Source organism: Magallana gigas, chromosome 8 (genome assembly GCF_963853765.1).
Source record: "Magallana gigas chromosome 8, xbMagGiga1.1, whole genome shotgun sequence".
In the NCBI taxonomy this organism is placed as follows: domain Eukaryota; kingdom Metazoa; phylum Mollusca; class Bivalvia; order Ostreida; family Ostreidae; genus Magallana; species Magallana gigas.
The window spans coordinates 21,223,289-21,246,297 of record NC_088860.1 but is presented as its reverse complement, the minus strand read 5'-3'; the positions used below and the strand labels follow the sequence as shown (position 1 = coordinate 21,246,297).

Here is a 23,009-nt window from a genome sequence, read left to right as displayed (position 1 = left end):
AAACAATATATTATAGTCCAACAAATGTTATCTCATAGTTTCAGGTAGATCTTATGGTTAATTTGTTGTCAATTCAACCTCTTTAAGAGCAAGTACACTTATTGCAACCTTTATTGAGGTGGTATGGGACATCAGTCGATATTTATGTTGATTAAAGTACAATGTTATCAAAATACTTTCACTGGTTTAGAATTTTCAAATTTTAAAATATTTAACCAAAAAATACCATTTAAACAATTTCTGGAAAGGTAAAAATTTTAAAATTGTCAGTGAGATTCTAACTTAATGACAGATTCGTAGTGAATTCTTTAACCAATGCTATGCTGTTAGGTGACAATACGAGAGGGAAAATCTACATATATTTACAAAATTACACTTGCTTTTATTGTTTATTTCGATAAATTGAACGTCACAATATGAAGAAGTCCCATACCACCCTAATGTCACATACATTATGTGGTGCTTTATAGTTTCTCAAAAAATCATAATACTTACAAAATCTTGGTAAGAAAAATCGAAGAAAAACAAGTTGAACATTTTGTAAACTTTGACTCAAACTCTAAAACATATTTATTAAGGCATGGGAATTTTATAACCTTTTTTTTTTTAAATTTCATGAAATGTTTTCTTGCATTTCTTGAAATATGCGTATTCTTATTATCTTTGTCTTAATAAATCTTTGCCTTGCTTATAATGAATTAATGACATTTTATTTAATTTTTGCTGTCTATTATATTCACTGTACATGATTGTATATATTGGATAGGGGTTTTCCCCTCTGACAGTGCTTTTGTGTGGCTGCAAAAATATTCGTATATTTAGGATTGTGTAATATTATGTTTTATTTTGATTATTTTATCTTTTCTAAGTTGCATTATTTAAGGCATTCTTACAAGTGAAATAAAATTCAGTCAATTTCATTATATTTGTGTTTCGTTTGATACTCTTTGACTATTTCAAGTCGAATATTTTTAGTCTGCAATTTACAAATTCACATTGAAAAACCTACATGTGTATACGTGTATTTTTCAATAAATAAGTAAAGAGTCCAAGTATATAAGTAAAACCGAAATATTCCAAAAAACCACCGAATAGTATTTAATTTTTTTTTGGATGATTTTCAAACCTTGCATCTTTTCAGTGGTTGCTCTTAAGTTTAACCCCGAACACTGCTTACAGAAGAAATGACTATGTTTAATAAGGTCCAATTGCAGCCGTTTACTGAAAATCTGTTTACAAATTTAATAAAACTTAAAAAGAAAATATGTCAGACAAATATTTTTAATAACATATAAAACAAAATATGTCAGTTACAATGAGGTAGAAAGCTGAGTTGTTTTATCACCTTTCTAGAGTGGGTTATTTCACGTTCTTACAAAAAAAAAATAATAATAAAAAAGAAAAAATCACCAATATTTTTTCACACTTGAAAATAAAAGTGTAGAGCGCGGGGTTCCCCCAGTATCTTTTTTACGTATACTGTTGTTCCATTTGTTATTCGGCATAACATAGTATTAAATGGTGTTAAAGCAAGCATGAACTTGATGATTTCTATTTTAATAACTAACAGGATATACCTTTTTTTGCTCTAATACGAACATACATGTTTATTGAAATTAGATCATCAATATATGATTAACAGACAATTTTTCTTTATATACCTGCATTGATTATATTTTTCAGCTAATTTCTAAAGCTCTATATTTTCATAACTTTGATATTTGGGACATAAAAGCACATGTTACCGCATACGAGCAAAGTTATTTAAACTTTTAGATAAAAATAATTTTGAGATATTAAAATTGCACCAGTGTGGATATATAATTATGAAAAAGTCTAATTTTCATAGAAATATTATAATAATAAATAATTAAAGATTTGAATGATTTTTTTTATCTCTCCCGAACCGAAATTTAAGCGAGCGAGCTGTTCTGACAACCAGCTGTCTGTCTGTCCATTAGTCTGTGACTTCTAACATTTTTTCTTCTTAAAGAACACTTGGAAAAATTTAATTGACCAAACTTCTTACAAATCATCCTTCTGAAATTTTAAATAAAAGGTACAACTTCTTCCAAAGGGGAAATGATAAGCAATTAAACGGATAAAATAGAGTATACGTATCTTACATAAATCTTCTCATGAACCCATGCACCAAAATGCCAGTATTTACATCAAAGCTTCAATGTAAAATGAAAATTCTAAATTGTTAAAACAGTGACCCCCGGATCAACACTGGGACTCAAAAGAGGTTCAAATATAGATAGATATAGGAAATCTGTTTAAAGTCATCTTTTCAACGATTTGTGATACATGTATTAGTATGCAAGCATCCTCAGAGAGTATACTAATAGATTGTTCGAATCATTATTAATATCAAGGCTAATTCTGGGGCTAAAAGAGAGGTTCAATAAAATAAAAAAAGACATATAAGTAACTAGTAACTTTAAATTGTTCATTTTTTTTAAAAGTCTATACTTTCAGCCCTCTCTGTACAAATCGAGCTCCAAATCATGGTTTGTTTTCCAAAAAGTCGATCTTTACGTCCACAGACTCATTAGACGTTTCGTCCAGGCCTTCAACGGTGATCTTGGTTGCTCCGAACTTAAACTTTGCCTTAACTCTCCTTCCAGTGCCTCCGGTTGTGTTTGGCATAGGGACAGTAAGAGATCCTATCTCCTTGCATTCCTCATCGTCAGTATATTGTGGTTCTACTGCATTGCTGGCAAACACACCAAAATTGACCGAAGTTTGGTTTTCATAGAGTGGAAAGTAAATTTTTTCAGTCTCTTCATTGCAATGAACAAGCGTGTCTTTGTTAACGTGGATGTCAAACTTGTCGGTACAGTATTCTATCCCATTGATGATCTTCTTCTTTGATTCAGGGTGTTTGTCCTTGATAAAGCGGGTGTTGGTACCCACGCCGTATGTATATTTGACAACCCTGGCAGCAATGATATCTGGGTCATGGCCATACAGAACAGCTCCTTTCAATACAGCCAATCCACATCCTTGGGGAATCACCACTGTGTGACTCGGAAATGAATTTCTGATCCTTCTTTGAAGAAGCTCACTCTCTGAAAACCCTCCTACCATGATGATGATTTTTTCTTCTTCTGTTGCATCAGAAACCAACATTTCCTCAACTTTTACAACTATTTTGTCTACCACCTTGTTAAAAAACTCTTCAAATTTTTTAACTTTGATTTGAAGTTTATCTTTTTTCAATTCCACTTCATTCTTCAATCCGTGATCTTCTATGCATTTAATGATATCATCTGCTATTTCCAGAAGAGATGATGGAATATGCACACGCACGTTTTTTCCAGTCTGTTTTTCTCTTTTCTTCTTTTCAAAGAACCGAAACAATTCGATATAGTCTCCGGTGTATTTCATGCGGAATGCCTCAATAATTGGTTTGGATACAATGTCCTCCAACATCCGTTTAAATTCTTCGTCAACGTAAATCCCTCCCCAGTCCCCTCCTTGTGCTCTGTTTATCTCTTGTATTTTCCCATCTTCTCTCACTTCTTGCATTGCCATATCAATTGTACCGCCTATCGAACCAAACACGATGCACATTATCCAATATTGTGTTAAATTGAACAGCTTTACGATGACATTTGCATTGATTAATCATTCTGTGTATGAATTTTAGTATATGTAAATGTAAACTTTTCATAAAACTGTTCCTTTTGAGTTAAAGTTTTAAATATTAAAAAACTTGATACATAATTTCCATACCTCCAGCGTCAAGCACTAGAAACCTTCGACCTGGTTTCATGACGTTTAGTGCATCATCATTCCTTTCTATTTGAATCCATTTACAGAATACGGCTGCAGCCTCTGGTTCCAAGCAAATGAGGAGAGACTCCTTTGAAATTCCTGCCTATCGTTTAATCCGATAAAATCATCTATTACTAAATATAATTCTTATTAGATAATTATAACTGATAACATAATGTGATAAAATTTTATAAATTGTTTATACATTACACGTTCTGCTGCTTCCTCCATAAATTGCTTTGCAGCCTCGTCCCAGATGGCTGGAACTGTTAACACCCATGAAACGTATTTGTTTAAAGGTGTTATAGTTACTTGCAAATTTCTCTCTTGGAATTTCTTTACGAATTCATCCTTTAGATATTCGATGGATAGAGCGAAGACATCGATGGCTGGCATTTCTTTATCTCTCATGTCTTTCAAAACCGTATCTCTCGTCAGTTTCTGAAATAAATATACACATTTTAATAGACGAAATAACTGATTTTTCCTTAAAAGTTCCTACCTTTTGTCTTGTGTAGAAAATGTTTTATATCTATACTAATACATAACATAAGTATAAAAATGCAAAAGTGCCTCATTTAAAGCAATATGAGCTGTGTTTTTTAGAATTTTACTTTGCTGCAAAAACCTGCTAGTACAATAAGTCTGCATGATACCTCAACTTTTATGATAAATAAGATTTGAAAACATCATTAATTTTTGTCAAAAGAAAGATTTCTCTTCTAAGGAATATATAGCAGATTAATTGTTGTACAGGACGACAATAATTCAATTTTGGTCCAATTAAGGCTTCTTAACGGCTTTTTTCCACAAAAATATGGCTTATAGAAATTTAAAAACCATGATATTTTTGTCATTTTAGTACAAAATAACCATTTTTGTAAAAAACAAATTCAACATGAAAATTGCAGCTCATATTGCTTTAAAGGTTTTTATAAATGAGATTGTTTCATCACAGGACTTACACGAATTTTCATGTAATACATATGTACATGTTAACTGAGCTCACCAGTTTGCCATCCTTATCATATAGCGCCATCTTAAATCGGCGAAAATAATAATGTTCTTTCCTCTCTTCTTCGGTCTTCCTACTATAGTCATTTTCTGCATCATAACCAAAACTGACAAATTTCTTGTTTTTGTCAAGTAACAGAGTCGTTGGGGTTTTCTCGGACATAAGATCCCCACAATTCCAATTATTTGTGTAGATCTTATTTAAATGATCCGTTTTATCTTTAATAAAATCAGATCGGAAAGAATAGGCGTAACCAGAGTACGTTGTACCAAAATCTATGCCCACCACAACGATGTGATTTCTTGTTTTATATGCCATCGTTGCAAATGTTTGATGATATTGTATGTTTCTTTCCTGTGTGAAAGCCTCTACAACAAAGCACAAGAAACATTTAAAATATATTAGATATGTGAATTTTCAAAAAGATTGATCAAGTTTCCATTGATTATTTGCAGGAATAGGCACAGAATTGGGTTTGTTGAACTCTGTACCGAGTTTTTGCTTCCACCACTTTTCGCTTGATATTTTGATAATAATAAATACCTTTGTGCTCAAACTATGTTCATCCATTAATAGGAAAAATGTACAGATTATCTGTTTTGAAACGCCCCCTCTATCGCTTCAGGTTTCAATACACATCCCAAAATAGAAAGTCTACGGGGATTGAACAATCCATTAATAAGCCCGAATGATAACGTTGTAAAATTGCGCGAGACGTTCCGAGTACTTCCGAATGGAGAAAAGATGTAAACATTTCCCATTATAAATCTCCGTAAGAAATTTGTTTTCGTTCCTGTGAAATTTTATGAGTGAAAAGGGATAATTTGTCATTGAAGATATCTTGGATATTTTCCATTTCATTGATTTCAACTGTACTTCGTTCACAGGTATGTGTATTTTTATTAAAATCATCAAAAATTGATGGAAGCAATAACTTTGGACAGACTATACTAGAAATTTTGAGCGTGATTGATCACAATTATAAGTTTTCGTTATAAAGTTAAAGAACAGAAGAAGTACGCATACATGACTGTACATGTGAATGAAAACTTCAATTTAAATCTCGGAGACGTTGCAAAACAGTACATTCGTTACCAATATAATTTTATATCACCTTGAAATAAATATATGAGTGACAATCCCTCCCCTTTATGCAAAACATTAGTTATTGAACAAATATAGATCCCTGCTAGTAGCTCAAGAACCTAAGATCAAGAGTTCTTGCCATTTATAGCTCTTAAATAAAGAATAGACTTAATTCAACATTAACTACAAAGATGTTTAAAAAATCTTTATTAAAATAAAAGAAATTTTAACTATGGGTCTTTATGCCTTAAAAGCTTTTCAAGACATATCTGAAAAAAAATATTATATTTGTAGATGTATACAATTCTACACCAAATTCAAATTCAACTCCTCTTTAAAGGCCGATAAAAAGGTATTTCATGAATTTTGACGGATATAGTTTTGGTGAATCCTTTTCTGTTCATTAAAAATCTGCTGTTTTTTTTTTATATTTAAAAGCTGGGAACTACATGCACTTAAGCAAAAATCCTAAGTTGCCACTACAAGACTGTAAAACTTGATGTCTAATCACACTACGATAATATGAATATAAATAAATAAATACATGTACATATAGTACTTAACATATGCTTGAAAAAAAAATGCATTATTTAACCTTATTAACGACCAATTTTAGTTTTTGTTTGACAATATTCTGCACCTTAGTATGGAATCCGGATAGGGCCATGTAGTTCACTATCACATCATCACACCATCGACGTTTGAGTCGATAGTGCGATGACGATGATGCAATGGTGCGATAGCGCGATGACGATGATGCGATGGCGCGACAATGCAATGACGATGGTGCGATGGCACGATAAAACTTAACGCGATGATACGATAGCGATAACGCGATAGTGCGATAGCGAAGACACGAAGTACAATAGCGACGATGCGATGCTCTATCGCGTTATCGTTGGTTCTTTATCGCGTCATCGTCATCGTGTCATCGCACCATCGTGCTATCGACTGTTTTGCGCATGCGCCATTGCAAAGTGAAAACGCGCCAGACATTGAATATATGAACGAATTTCACATGAGAAGTTGACCTTATAGGTTGATAAACTTGACTCTCTAATAATAATTAGATATTACAAATGAGCATTGTCCTTCTTGCTAACAATAAAAATATTTAAATTATATGTAAATAAACAAAGAAAACAATACAATTAAAGAAGATGCATGGATTTTAACGGGGAGGGTGATAATTCACATTCAAATTAATCAACAAACACATGCACTCCATATACATGTATTGACCGAAATAAGATTTAATTCTAGTATACTAGTGAGCTGTTAGATTTGATAAAGAGTATGTCTTTAATATTTTAAACCAGTATTTATTGAAATGACTATTAAGGGAGAAGTACGTACTCTATATTTATTGTAATTGTCAGAGTTTCCACCCTTTTAAATATTTAAATGACTTGTGTACATAATATGAATTATGATATTGCAATAGTATTATACTTTCATTTAAATTTAGATGGAAATTATGTACAAGTTAATCACAAAATACTAGTAGTTATTTTTCTTATGATATATTTCCAGGGTTTATATTTATACACCAACACACACAAACAATTGCCCGTTACTGTGTCCGTAATAAATTTTTTTCATCTTAAATCCTATCCATTAATAATATTTTCTAGCATCTCTTCGTCATCAAACGCCATGTTGTGCAATGGCTGTTGGGATTGTAATCCTTTTCAAAGAAAGTCGATAGAGCAATGATGCGATGATACGGCGACGATGACGCGATAAAGAACTAACGATGACGCGATAGAGCATCGACGCGATAGAGCATCGCATCATCGCTATTGCACCATCTTGTCATCGTTATCGCCATCGTATCATCTCATCATCGCGCAATCGCTTTATCGTGCCATCGCACTATCGTCATCGCATTGCCGCGCCACAGCATCATCGTCATCGTGCTATTGCATCATCGTCATCGCACCATCACACTATCGGCTCAAATGGCGATGTTGCGATGATTAGAGAGTGAACTATTTAGCCCTATCCGGATTCCATACATAATGAATATATAATGTCTCTTAAAACAACTCCAGCTAATACCCCTGTTAGTTGCACAAGTGAACAGATGTTTAAATTGGGAATTTTAGTTTTTGGTGAATCTTCAAAAATCAGCAAAAAAGGACAAAATTATATCCCCGCGAAAAAAAAACCCAGCTTTAAACGGTACATGTATAAAGTAGACAGTGATTTTGCACTACAGGTAATGATGACAAAATTTCAACCATTCTTCACATACAACTTTCGATGTGTATCAGTTAATTAATTGAGCAATTATACTATAATAATTGGCGGAAACAGGAGCCTTAGACAGAAGTATATGTATATATCCTATATAAGAAAAAAGTTTAACTGTTTTCACCAGACGAGCTAAAAACCAATCTGATTAAAATCAGATCCTTTGACTACGATCGCTTCACTTGTGTAGCGATCTTCGTGAGCGGATCAAAGGATCTGATTTTAGTCAGACTGAGCTAAAAACAAAACCGAAAGTACATTTAAATATTCTTACATAGCGCCAATTCCCGTTAGAATTTTGATTATTTTATTATTTTATTTTCTTTTCTTATGTTTCATTCTTAACTATTCTTCAATCAATTCATCTCTGTGAATTAAATCACTCAAGACTGATTCATATAAACTTTATTGTGCAGGTACACATTTGTAAGTATATATAATTATATGATAACCTTTCATTGAGAATTATTGTTTCTATTTAACAGGCAAGATCTAGATAATAAATAAAAACTGTTTTCCGTAATGTTTCATTATGTTTGATGCAAACTTACCTTACGAGAGTAAATTTTAAAGGTCTTAACTGATATTACTTCCAGGTCAATCTCTTTATTTGACCTGCATACGTAGGCAAAGATTAGGAAAAACCTAGTTTATTTATAGATTTAAAGGGGAGTATAACCTTTACCAAATTATTATTATATTTAATATAACTATATGACATTAAAATAAGTCAAATTAAAAATTTTATGATTTTAAAAACTGTTATACGTCTGAAAAGCATATTTTCAATTCGTGAAAAAATTGAAAACAGCATTTAATGCTTCATTATATAAATAGTGCCTGTTTGAGAGGATAACAGTTGAAATTGACATTACCGAGAAAACCATTATCAACCGATGGTTTAGAACTTTACTCTTGTAATATCAATAAGCGTAAGTTTAGTTTTTAAAATTTCCCAAGAGTTGATGAGCCTTGTATTGATCAAGCAATGTTTTGTTTTTATTTACTTTAGTAGACATGAAATGAATTCCTAATATAATGCTTTAATTGAATAACAATAACAATCTTGCGACCTTAATGCATAGAGCGTGGATGCGTTGATTTAAAATATTTTTTTAGAATAAGTAAATATTGCGAATGAAGAAACAAATAATGTCAACTGATAATGGTATTAATGATCCTTATATGCGTGCGTGGCTGTGTGCGGTTTAATGCTCTATGTATTTAAAAACACAGTAAGATATACCATTCTTTCTTTACCGAAATTGATAGATACCAATAATATTTTCGATAGATTCTCAGAGATTAGAACGGTTTGCATACGAGCATATCTTCTAATTTTCAGAGAAAAACTCTTTAGATACTTTTTCAACATCCCAAAGCAATGTCTGACGTTATCATGTCAAATATTATGTAGTTTCGGTATCGTAACCAATCAATATAAAAATCTTGATATTTTGTCCTTTGCAAAGGAATAAATATCTAATACGCATTGAGCTGAAACTAATAAATTTGATATATGCACATTTAAATTTACATAGTATTTCTTCAAAGGTATATATGCCGTTTTTACGGTATTTTATGCGATTGGGAAAACCAGATTTTGTCAGCATGCTTGATTGAAGCAATTATCTATTGCTTTTGAAAAATCTGAACGAAGAGAGAAAGCGTAGCCGGAATACGTTGTACCAAAATCTATGGCCATCACAACAATGTGATCTTTAGTCGACATTGTTGCAAAGGTACGTTAAATCTAAATTATTTTGTTTTATCTCTGTCTGTGCTCTCTGCATTTAGAGACAAAATGTTTCAAATAATTACTTAATGGTACAATTCATGGAACTTTCAAAGCATAACGTATGGGCTTATTTAATTACGTGATATTAAGCAAATGTAGTTGTGAGAAATTTTGAGATTTTTAAAATCTTTTCCTCACAAATCATTGCAAAATAAAAAAAATTAAGAAAGGGAATTTTTCAATAAGAAGATGAAGCGTATAATTGTTTTAAAAGATCCAAGCACTGAGTTTAAGAAATAATAATACGATATCCCTTACTTCTAGTACTTTATCAAACAGTTACTGTCCATCTTCGCTAGGCAATGCACTAGGGCATATGTTCTGAGTTTACCAATGAGTTTATCTGCTTTGTCTGGAAGTGCATTTCTCCAAGTGTTTTTATATATTTCACAAAATTTGCTTGAAGCTATTGACACAATATTTCTATCATGTATAAGGTGTTGTAAATGTAGTTTATCTAGGATAAAATGAATACTTCTATTCCAGCTGCTTTTATTATTCTGATATAAGAAATTGTTTTCATACATTGCATTTTTTTTTTATAAAGAATGTCCAGGGAGAGCTTCAATTCTTTGTAAATATTTTAGATTACACTTTATGATATCAACAAACATAGGAAAACGACCAAGTTCACCAACAACTGCTTGCTTACAAGCTTTTTTATGTACACCACTTATGTATTTCAAAAATTTAACATGTAATTTTTCACAATGCATCTTATTGAAGAAGTTTTCTAAACAATAACAGGTTATATATGTTGTGAATGTATGTAGAGCAGCTTAATCATGATTAACATTACATTCAAGAGTTTCATTTTCACCCCCTTCTCAATCGCAACTTCTCGGGCCTTTCCGGCAAGCTCGAAAAAACACCTCGAAAGTATTACCTAGGCGTCCATGACAACCCCCCTTTTTGCAAAACTTGAAATAAATAGAACACATTTTACGATCTGTTGAGATGTGAACTATACTTCATTAAAGTAAACGATATACACTAAAATATAACACAGAAGCGACATACAAGACTGTCTAGCCGATACTTAGTTTAATGGGAAGCGACTCCATTTTGTATAAAATTCTAACATCCGGTGATGTTAATTTTTGTTTCGTTTTATCTGTTCAGCAAACTATCAATACACATGTGGGAATTATAAATTGGGTTTAGTCATGGGTTCAGGTGAGTTAAACCCGAAACCGAAAGTACACGTTTAATATTTGTTTACCTTAGCTGTTTTTGGTTATAATTGAATTCACGAAATTATTGGATCGAATTATGATGCGTTTCCCAACTATTCTATCATACATACCGTTTGATCCCTAAATTGTATTGCATAGGCCTAACAGTTATTACCTGTAGTTTTCAAATGCTATTTTTAAAAGTTATTTAAAATATCTTTAAAAATAAATATGTTTCATAACTAAAATCAAGAAAAAAGTTAACAGTTGTCGGTCATTAATGAAATGTTTATCATGCTTAGTTTTTTAAGAACGTACCTTAATTATTCATCATGAAGTTACCTTTCAAAGTTGACTGGTTATATATATTACTTCCCAGTCAACTTTGGGGTTCACTGTATTATTAGGTTATTCATACATTTTTAAATGCTAGGTTTGTGATATGAGAATAACTCTACAGAAGGGTCTCGAGCTAGATTCGTAGAAACAAAAGCGAAAGTTGCTACTTTTAAGAAATTTCCGTATCATCAAACGAATAAGAGATTGATCTGCTGAATAGAAGAATCGTTACAAGTACTGTGTCTATCTTATGGGCCAATAGATGACCAATTTATGTGTCAATCTTGGCGATGAGTACGGGGTTCCTCTTGAACAACCTCCGCGAGGAGTTTAGCAAGCGGTGTTTAATAGTGAGAGGCTTTCCACCTAACACAAACCAGCAAGTTGTCGACAGTATTTTCCAGGGCCAATGTCGTCGCATTCAGCAAAAAGACGGAACGACGTGGCTGATTTTGTTTCACAAGCTACAACGTAAGTTTTTCACCTTATGGTGTTCATTAATGATTTTATAATACATTTCCTGACATAATTATGAATCCCGCATTATGATGATTTATAGCTCACCTGGGCAAGAACCTAATTATACTTTGTTCCAAGTTTCTGCTTCCACCACTTTTTGAGTAATATCTCGATAATCATAAGAACCTTTGCGCCTAAACAACATTCATTCACTAGAATTAAAAAGTCCAGATTATCTGTACTGAAATCCCTCACTACCTCTTCAGGTTTCAATACTCAACCCAAAATGAAAGGTCTACAGGAATTTTGAATTGCAAACAATATTAAGAGCCCTTGATGATAACTTTTAAAAAATTGTGCAAGTGTCCCATAGAACTGAGTGGTTTGAATCTCCGTATGATGTTTGTTTCTTGTTCAATGGTGTGTGAAATTCTCCAGGGACTTTTTTTTATGCACACAAGCTTTTTTAAAAATTGTGATGAGACCGCGGAACATTAACTGGCAAGATTGAAAACAGCTAACGTCAATTTCACCTGTTACAGTCAAAACATTTGAAATTGGCAGAGACAAATTGAGGTGGACGTCTAAGAAAACATTGGATTGAAACTGTAATAGAGAGCTGAATATATGAAAATATCGGTAATTAAGGTCTTCCGCTTCCGAGCGGAAGACCTTACTATTATTCTGAAAAATTTTCAGATTTCTTCTTATTTTTTTTTCTACAAGCCAACTTTGTATTAGTTGTGTATTATTGAATTTGATGTTTGTGTAATATATAGTCAGTATTTGCAGAAAGAATTTTTGTCAGTTCTGTTCATTTTCGTGGGGGTGTGCACGTTAAAGAAGTTATGAAAGGGCTTCTCGTTATATGCACTAACTGATGCATGCAGCGCATATAGATAAATGAATTCAACTTTAAATTCTAAAATGTTTTTGTTGATACATGTATGTACATTTTCATTTATAGAAATGAACCTCTTTGACTTCATTTTAGTTGTTTGTTTCAAACTCTGCCCCTCTCTTTATTTAGATGCATTCCGAGACTCAGGGCAGCGTTCAAGATCGAAGCAGTTAGCCTAGATATCTAAATCTTTTGAACGGTCCGCTAGGTTAGCCGTTAGGTCTCAGATTTGAAGTTTGAAATATTCAACTAAAAACTAATTACATCGACAAAATTTGTTAATTTCAAGCGGATATATACATGTTAAAATTCATTATACATGTAACTTAAGGGAAGTGAACATGAAAAAAATAATTGTTGCTTAATAAATTTTAAAAGCCTTTTGAAACTTAAAAATGAGGTCTGTTACCTTTTTGTTTATTTCTATCAAGAGATTTTATCAATTTAACACTCTCAGTGAAAGGTTTATGGAGGTAATCCATTATTCCCCAGCATGCATCTGTTCTCTGACGTAGATAAGCCACATTGCTGCTGGTGACTAGGTCAATGTTGGAACTAGGCCAGTGTTTATGTACAGAGTTGATAAAAGTTACGAAGAAAAAATATGCCTTGATGTGAAGAAAAATTTTGTGAACAGTCATGAGAAGAGAAGGATTTAGTACATTTCTATAAATGAACCTCAGATAACTATTTATGATTTGTACAAAAAATGAATATAGATAAATTAATTTGTGAAATATAAGACGATCACATTCCAGATGTTTGTACAGAGATGCATGTGGCAGACAGTGTCTACATAAATAAAATGCTGTTTTTAGATTAATATAAAATTGTAATTTCATTTTCTTTGTGGGGTTTCTTATCGTTACTTTTTATTTAAATGCCCTGCAAATTTTTCTGATTTGTTTATTTTGATACATAAGATCTTGATGATATGTACGCTGGTTCTGTTTATGGTGTCAGAAGAATAACAGGACTAAGACACTTTTTAAATGTCAGGATGCTGTGCAATGCACCTTGTGTGCTCATTTATGTAGCACACAAAATGTTCAAACTCATAAACAAGAAATTCCCGAGTGCAAGAAAAAATAGGTCACAATAACACTGATCCACGGACATTCCATTCTAGTTACATGTCACATTAACTGCTGGTGGGAATGCATCATTCTGAGATCCAAAATCTTCCTCCATAAACACTGTTTAAAATGACAACTCTTTTCATTCCTTTCAAGTTTCCATTCACATTTTGATGATGGCATTTTATCTCTGTTACTTAACATGTGTAAAAATTATGCAATGTGTCTCACTGACGGCAGCATCAGTGCTGCCCTCTCTTAGATGCTTAGAGATAACCCAGCAGGGAGGTAATGATTTTAACAATATGGCAGCGCTCATGGATTGCAAGAATTAGTTATTCTAAGTGGTATATCTTTTTACTGAGGAAAGCTGTGTCTAAACGGTTTTCAGATATCATTATACACATCAAACAGACAAATTTGAGCCCTTGATAATTTTTTCATGTTCACTTCCTTTAAGGGATGAACAAAATATCACTTAATAAATAGATTTCATGTTTATTACAAAGTGGTAACTAAGGTGGCCATCTTAAATTTTATGCTTAGCATAAACTATTTAGGCTACGAATATCTGCGTAGCGGCTAGGCTAGCTTATCGTTCATCTACATAGCCCTGCATAGCAGCTACGATCTTGCACGCAGCCCAGGTAGCAGAGCTGCTAGCTGTATATAGGCCGTCGCCAAGACGACAATGCATGTGCTTGTAGAGCTGGCCGTACAATGTTTAGCGTCTCTGTGTTCTACTGTAACGAAGACATCTTGAATTGTTTCACTACTGGGATATGTATTAATAAAATGTTTCTAATGCATGGTATTTAAACTCAATTAATTTTTCTACAATACACGACCGTCATAAAATGCATAATGTGTATTACTAACATGACAAATGTATACTCTGGCAATTTAAACGAACACGGGATTGATTCCGATAGAACGCTTTCTTTTAAAGCATTACAAGAAACTGAATTATTATAAAGATAATATTTATTTATCATTGTGGAGATGATTTTGTAGGTCACCTGAGTAATCTCAGGTGACCTATTGCTATCCGTTTTCGTCCGTGGTCGTGCGTTAACAATTTTACATTTTTAACTTCTTAAAAACTACACAGCTGATTGTTACCATTTTTGGCGTGAAGCATCTCTATGATAAGAGGAATCTAAATTGTGAAATTCAAGGCTCTACTAATCCCGGGGCGCCACATGTGGGGCCAAATATGAAAAAAGGACAAATTTTCAAAAATCTTCTCTATTCCCACACTTGTGAGGAAAAAACTGCTTGCATAGTTATGATGTCCATGAAGCCCTCTATCAAAATTGTGAAATTCATGACCCCTGGGTCAGGGGTTCTGGCTCCAGGTTGGGGCCAATATGGCTATACAGTAAAAATGTATTAAATCTTAGAAAATCTTCTTCTCTACCAAATATATTTGTTAAAAACTATGAGCATGATTATGATGTCCATGAAGCCCTCTACCTAAAATGTGAAATTCATGATCCCTAGGTGAGGGGTTCAGGCTCTAGGGTGGGGCCAATATGGCTATATAGTTAAAATATCTTAAATCTTGGAAATCTTCTTCTCTACTCCCATATATATTTGTTAAAAACTAAATGCATGATTATGATGTCATTGAGGCCCTCCACCAAATTGTAAAATTCATGACCCCTGTATTAGGGGTAAGGTTCTAGGGTGGGGCCAATACTAAGTATGGCCATATAGTTAAAATTGATTAAATCTTAGAAAATCTTCTTCTCTACTCCCAATTATTTTGATAAAAATTAAATGCCTGCTTATGATGTCCATGAGGCCCTCTACCAAAATTGTGAAATTCATGACCCCTGGTTCAGGGGTTCAGGCATTTGGGTGGGGCCAATATTGCTATGTAGTAAAAATGTATTAAATCTTAGAAAATCTTCTTCTCTACTCCCATATATATTTGTTAAAGGCTTAATAGATGATTATGATGTCCATGAGGCCCTCTACCTAAATTGTGAAATTCATGTCCCCTGGGTCAGGGGTTCAGGACATGAGGAGGGGGGGGGGGGGCAATATGGCATAATAGTATTAATGCATATAATGTTTAAACATTTTCTTCTCTATTCTCACACATCTGTATAAAAAACTGACTGATTAATATGTTTACCAGGAAGTCCTCTACTGAAATGTTAATTTTCATGTCCCCTGGAGTCAAATTTTGACTCTAGGGCAGGGCCAAAATGAATGTATAGGTGTTTATGTTAAAAAATTACCTTCTTTACTCCCACACACCTGAAAGGAAAACTGAATTCATGATTTTGTAGACCAGATCTTTTTTTAATAGTTTTTTTTGGCCAAAATTAGAGGTTCCACAGTCCTTTTTGAAAGATTTCAGGCAGGAAGCTGGTCGTCAGTACAATTTTATAATTTTTCTACTCTAGTATGAAACCTAATTAATTAGATGCATATATGAGACTCCTCGACAAGTTTGTGTTTGGGTTATCATAATGCTACTCAGGTGACCGTTAAGGCCAATTGGCCTCTTGTTAAAAAGTGAACTTAATAATCAACAACAATATTATTTGAATCCAAAGCCGCTAACTATAAGTTACAGTTATTAGGGATATTAAATATGAAATATGACTTGCCCCCTAAAAATTTTTTTAAACATCTACAAACGGAAATGTCAAACAGCCGTCATCATTAATTAGTAAATTAAATACATACAAACTCTTAAGAGGTAATTGAATAAATTGTGATTTATAAATGTACTTGCTATCTTCCGTGGAAGAATATGCATGGAAACAAATGTTGTTCAATGTTTATCAAATACGCTGTAGTCTTAACAATCGAAGGAAATTAACAAACTATTTTACAAATTCTACAAATAGCGAACGTAAGACGAAGTATAGGGATATTATTTATTAAACAAGTACGTAGCTCTCTTAAAAGTTTGCATGACTAAACCAAGTATTTCATCGGATACATAAATGATACTAAAAAGCTATTAAGTTGCATGTATATGGTTCCAAGGCAATTGTATTTCACAAAGAAATCGTCATGAATATTGAAAGCATGTGTCTCTTTTATTCAGTGTTTATACATCTAATATTGTATTATGGTCAGGTATCAATTTTGTATTACGTAACAAGTACTGTATGACGCATCTGCGACGTTGCTTGCAACGAGCTCGTCTCTAGTTCCGATATAATTTTTTAAAACTTCAGATTGCTGTGCAATGTTGGTAAATTTTCTTAGCTATATTCAATTAAATATCCAATTGAATTTCTTGTAAGTTGTTCTTTAAGAATAATTATATTTCATTTATAACTATATTTTATTTATTATAATAAAAATTGAGTGAAGTTCTTTATTATAACTTTAAGCTGTACAGCTTACCATTGCAATAAGTACAAACACTAGAAACTCGTTGCGAGCACCGAAGGGTCTTCCATTTGAATAACTGTATACAATTTAAAAAAGCAATCATCACTTAAAAGAAACTAAAAAAATTGTACAAACAAAAAATGGATACAACGCTATTTTTTATATAGGAAAATCAACAGTATATATTGAAATGAGCTCTTTCATGTGCTGGACAAAAGGCGCTATTATTGACATTTCTGATAAAATTAAAACCGAATATATCTAAATCCCTCATTTCAAAGATAAAATCGTAAATCAAAACACAGTTAAGGAACCATTGGACTCACGATTTTGTATCTACCGCACAACTATATTGGCACTCCGGAATAGAACCCCGGGATTGAACCCGGGTCGTCTTGTTACAAGACCACCACTTTACGACGATATACAACCCATTCGAACGTCATTTTTTGAAAAAAATTTCAAAGCGCGTAATTTTTCAAAGCGCGTTGTAACAAGGCCCGTGAGCCTATTGTTATGCATCCTTACAACGTGAAGAGCAAATTATTTTGAGCAAAATCTTTAATTTAAATCTTAAACTAAATGTGCTTTTTTGTTCAAACAATTTCAGAGGCCAGACATTTCTTAGATGCGGGAAATGTCAGTGGTCCAGGAAATGTTCATCTGCAGATAACACCAAGCACTGTTTCTGACATCCCTGACAGCTGGCTTCAGGTAAGAGGATTACTAAATTAATTGTTTGGCAAAATTTATAATTTTTTCGAAATTGAAAATACATCTCTTGGACTACATTTAAATAAGTCCTAATAAAAGTTTTACAAAAGAAAATCGAGCAAAGCTTTAATATATTTACCCGGTATACTGTATTAGATATCCAAGGCTGGTCTTCATACACTTGCATACTTCATTAGAAACATGCTGTACTAGTCATACAGGGAAATATCTTATTCACCATCTCATTAACCAATGCATGTTTGATGTGTCGGCAATTATATTCACAACTGGTGAAAATGTTATATGGAATGTAATAACACAGTGAGCAAGAATTTTTAAGTAAAAGGGCTGTGTAGCAACCTCTAATGATACATCGTCCACTAATGATATAATGTTGCATTAGTGGTCAGGATGTTGACTACTAATGATATAATTTAATCATTAACGAAGTACCAACCGTCCGCTAATGATATAATTTCAGATTTATATCATTAGCGGTCAAAAATCGTAACCTCTAATGATATGGGAAAAGTGAAATAAGTACTACCTTGACCATTAATGATATCCATTTGCACTCATTTTCAATTGCATTAGTGGATGGATTTGCAACCTTTAATGATATAATATGATATAATTTAATTCTAGTTGTAATGCGGCATTTGATTAGATAGAAAAATTTAGTTATTTTTGATAACCTGGCTTGCACCTCACAAAACACGTCACAATGCACCAACGTCAAAAACGTACTAATCTGCTTGACGTTACGTTTGAATTTTGAACAGATTAAGATCATTTTAAAAAATAAACGCCCTTAATTTGTACAGTAAGGTACAGAAAATTAAATTAAAAGGAATAACTCAATATCTACCCAAGTTATACTCGTATAACCTGGGTTTGAGCAATTTACGCTATTTTATAATCGTACTTGCACTCTATACTTACAAAGGCAAAATATCAAGGACAAAGTGACGACAATTGCACTTGCAAACAAAATCTACTTAAGTGATGTCATACATGTACATGGTCATGTCATGGACAATGGTGACTAGTGTTGAGTCTAATATGTTTGACAGCCTCTGTATAATGTTAGATAAGGATTTGATTTTGATACGATACTACATAAGAATTGGTTAAAATCGGGGGGGGGGGGGGGGGGGGCAGTTATTTGATCATTTATGTCGTCATTTATTGTAAAATACATCATTCTGACATATATAAAATATCTAGCACAACTCCTCTTTGTTTAATGATGAACAATTTGAATTTTTTGAAGTAAACAGATGAAGTCATAAATTGTATGTATTTTGTCTGTATGCGACTATTTCATCTCAAGTAAAACGGCAAAATGTCAGGGGCAATGTCAGAATGGTGTATATTACATAAAGGACTATATATGTGATCACATAACTTGAACTCCCCCCCCCCCCCCCCCCCCCCCCAATTTAACCAATTCTTATGTTCTATCGAATCAAAATCAAATCTTTATCCAACATTATACAGAGGTTGACTAACATATTAGACTCAACATTAGTCACCATTGTTCATGACCTGTCCATCTATGACGTCACTTAAGCTAATTTTGTTTGCAAATGTAAATGTCGTAATTTTTTCGTGATATTTTGCCTTTGTAAGTATAGAGCGCAGGTATATTATATTATATCATGATATATCATTAAAGGTTGCAAATCCATCCTCTAATGCAATTGAAAATGTGTGCAAATGTATATCATTAGTGGTCAAGGTAGTACTTATTTCACATTTTTTCCATTTCATTAGAGGTTACGATTTTTGACCGCTAATAATATAAATCTGAAATTATATCATTAGCGGACGGTTAATGATAAAATTATATCATTAGTGGTCAACATCCTGACCAGTAATGCAACAATATATCATTAGTGGACGGTGTATCATTAGAGGTTGCTACAGGGCTGTCTCACGTCTCATTAATAGTTTTTGCGCGCCGATTAGTGGCCGATTAGTGGACGAGTCCGTTGGGATCATACGAATACCACAGAGCACACCGTGTGTTTACATCACATGCACGTAGCATCGGGGGCTGCTTCCCCCTTACCAACTTTTTTTTTGCAGCAGGCACTTTTCTTAACTTTGTATAATAAATGAAAGTATCACGCCCCCCCCCCCCCCCCCGCACTTTTGTAGTAGCATGTAATTAATGAAACTGCAATTAAGTAATTCTAATTGAATTGAAGTTACAGTTAGGGTTTTTTCATGAATTGAGAATACACCCTTTTTTAATTACTTGTCAAGATGATTTTAATGAAACTGCCCCACACACATTCAAAAACAATACGTGTTTGTGTACCCTTTTATATTTCATATGGTTTGAAATTTTTAAAAATGTTTTCAGTTGATTTTGCATCTTAATATAACAATTTAAAAGAATGACTATTCAATCTCCAGCTTTCAAGCTGACATGCTCTTATATGATATGTGTACATTCCTAAAAAAATTAATTAATAAAATTATTGAATTTCAAGTGATATATATATATATATATATATTTGGAAAGCTATTAATTGTTTTCATATAATGTACAGTCAGGTCAATAAGATAAAAACTAACTGCATTGTTATGTGATATTGAAAATTGAAATATCCAACCTTTATTCATGTATTAGCTAGTATACTAGCTGGCTCTAGATGCATATTTTTTTAATTACGGGCCGCCAGAAGACGGTTCGTTTTTGCCTTAAGTTTCCTTCTCCGAAACAGTGCAGACAATGGGAGCAAGCAATATCAAGATTTCTCAAAAAAGATTAACCGATGCATGTTTAATGTGTCGGCATTACATTCACAACTGATAAAAATATTATATAGAATGTAATAACACAGTGAGCAAGAATTTTTAAGTAGAAGGGCTGTTCAGAATGCACGTGTGTAACCCTGCTTTAAAAATAGATTAGCCATATTTGAACGGTGGACAGGGGGTGGGGGTTGTGGCATCGCAACCAGTTGTTACATATGGTCTATTACGGTACAATATACATGTAAGTATAGTAGTTGGTGTTGGATTATCATCGTTGCCAAAGAATCTTCAGTTTGAATTAGAATAAGTACTATTCTCTTTTGAGAAGTGGACAGGCATAGCCTACATGGATGTAGGCTTTGCCTGTCCACTTCTAAAAAGAGAATAAACAAATACATATTCATATAGCTGGAATGTTTACTGGGGGAACGAACTCGCCGAAGCGGGGTGTGACCCAAATTTCGATCAATTGGGCGATTTCATTCATCTTGAAAAGGGTACATACCTCGCGTGTCTAACTACTAGTAATGTTATTACTAATCAAACAATTACTAGTCAAGTTTGTGTGTTAATTCTCTTCAAAAACATTTGATCCAAAGTATAATATATGTAGTTGTTACAAAACAAATGTCAAACATTATGCCAATGGAGCAGTTCATCCAAACCTCGGATCAAGATCTCAGTCATCTTCGCTAGCCAAGGATGTTTGGTCCACTTTGCTTCCCATAAACCCTTGGCGGATTTCATTACGAAAGGTAGCGCTATCTAGCAAGCTACTTAAGTTGCACCCCTTGCATATTTACATATACACACTACGGCATTAATACAACTTGAAAACATGTTGACTACCGAATATCGTAACATAATTAAGGATGTTATTTTAAAAATACGAATTAAGTTATAACCTAGGGAAAGCACGGGATGTTTTATTCATAGTGTTTTGTAAGGACCTGTACCGGGAGTGAAAAAAATCGCTGATTTATACGAAAGCTTTTATGCCATAAAACCAGCTATCGTTGTCGTGAATATTGCGGACCAAAGAAATAAAATAAAACACAGGTTAAAACTAATAATCATTAGCAGGGACGTATATATACTAACGGGATAGGCAACTTTTACATTCGCCATGTTTACTTCCCATGCTATCACGCGAGCCTTGACAAGTTTGTAGAACCATGTTTAGTCCCAGTAAAATATATAGGTTTTTAAAGCGATCTGGTTAGACCATCGTTGGGGAGGCACAATACTCGGAACTTGTGCCTCAACTTGTTAAAAACACCGCATGTTTTATCAAAGATCACACTTGTGTTTTCTTTTAAAGTTTATATTTACAGCACTGCGATTGGATCAGCTACTCGCAGCTGCAGCCAATCATAAAACGGAGCTAGTCACCGAGTTTTCGTAATGAAATCCGCCAAGGGTTTATGGGGAGCAAAGTGGACCGAAAACCCTTGGCTAGCGAAGATGTATCTCAGTCGTTGCATGAATGGAAAAGCAGGACTTCGCGCCATAATAGCTCATTTATAGTTTTTGCGCGCCGACTCAAGAATAAACCGTGTGTACACATCACAGGCACGTAGTATCGGATGTGGGGGCTGTCTCCCCCACTTCTTTTGCAGCAGGCACTTTTCTTAACTTTACATACTTATATAATACTTATATAATAAATGGAAATATCATCGACAATCACATTGATTTTGCAACTTCAACAGTGTATTCGATATCGATGTCGTAATCGTCAAGTTTTGTACGGTATCGTCGATATCGACATCATAATTGGTTTAGAATTTTTCGAAATTCGATATCGATGTCGATATCGTCATTTGTGTACGACATCGAACGTAACATTGATTTTGCAACTTCAACAGTGTATTCGATATCGATGTCGATATTGTCAAGTTTTGTACGATATTGTCAATATAATAATATATCGACGTTGAAAAATCAAAATGGTTTGAAATATATCTCCAAGAGAAAAACGATGAGTTGAACTTTGTATTATAATAATGTGCAAATCAAGGTGTTCTCCATTACTTCATACTATGGCAATGATTATACAATTACCGTTAGAAATGCTTACAGTAACGAACTTGATTCTTAATAATAATAGTAAAATGTTCAACTTCAAAACAAGTTGCTGAAAGTATATTCAAACTTACTATAAAAATTAGTACAACCAACTCATTATTTTCTTCTTTGATATGTGTTTTTATGTAAACAACTAATGATGATTCATACAGCAGTTATATTTTTGCGGCTTTTTTGATGCTTGCAT

General features: G+C 33.2%; 2 protein-coding genes across 3 annotated transcripts in view; one reads left to right on the top strand and one right to left on the bottom strand.

Annotated features, from left to right (window-relative positions):
- Positions 1 to 1,267: 1,267 nt before the first annotated feature.
- On the bottom strand, positions 1,268 to 11,538 carry LOC105345508 (heat shock 70 kDa protein 12A). 2 transcript variants are annotated; one of them, XM_066068983.1, is made up of 5 exons: positions 11,432 to 11,538; positions 4,793 to 5,166; positions 3,994 to 4,224; positions 3,742 to 3,886; positions 1,268 to 3,554 (listed from the first exon to the last, which is right to left on the bottom strand). In XM_066068983.1, exons 2-5 carry the CDS (start codon positions 5,114 to 5,116, stop codon positions 2,509 to 2,511), a joined length of 1,746 nt encoding a protein of 581 aa, XP_065925055.1. In that variant the 5' UTR covers positions 5,117 to 5,166; positions 11,432 to 11,538; the 3' UTR covers positions 1,268 to 2,508. The 2 variants fall into 2 exon arrangements, with proteins under 2 accessions (XP_065925055.1, XP_065925054.1); XM_066068982.1 differs by lacking the exon at positions 11,432 to 11,538 and adding an exon at positions 8,692 to 8,753.
- Positions 11,539 to 11,591: 53 nt separating this feature from the next.
- Positions 11,592 to 23,009, top strand: part of LOC105319523 (protein mono-ADP-ribosyltransferase PARP14) — a 132,993-nt gene continuing 121,575 nt past the window's right edge. The window contains exons 1-2 of the mRNA XM_066068978.1: positions 11,592 to 11,923; positions 17,862 to 17,965. Coding sequence (XP_065925050.1) covers positions 11,743 to 11,923; positions 17,862 to 17,965 — 285 coding nt within the window. The 5' untranslated portion in view covers positions 11,592 to 11,742. The remainder of the gene's footprint in view (positions 11,924 to 17,861; positions 17,966 to 23,009) is intronic.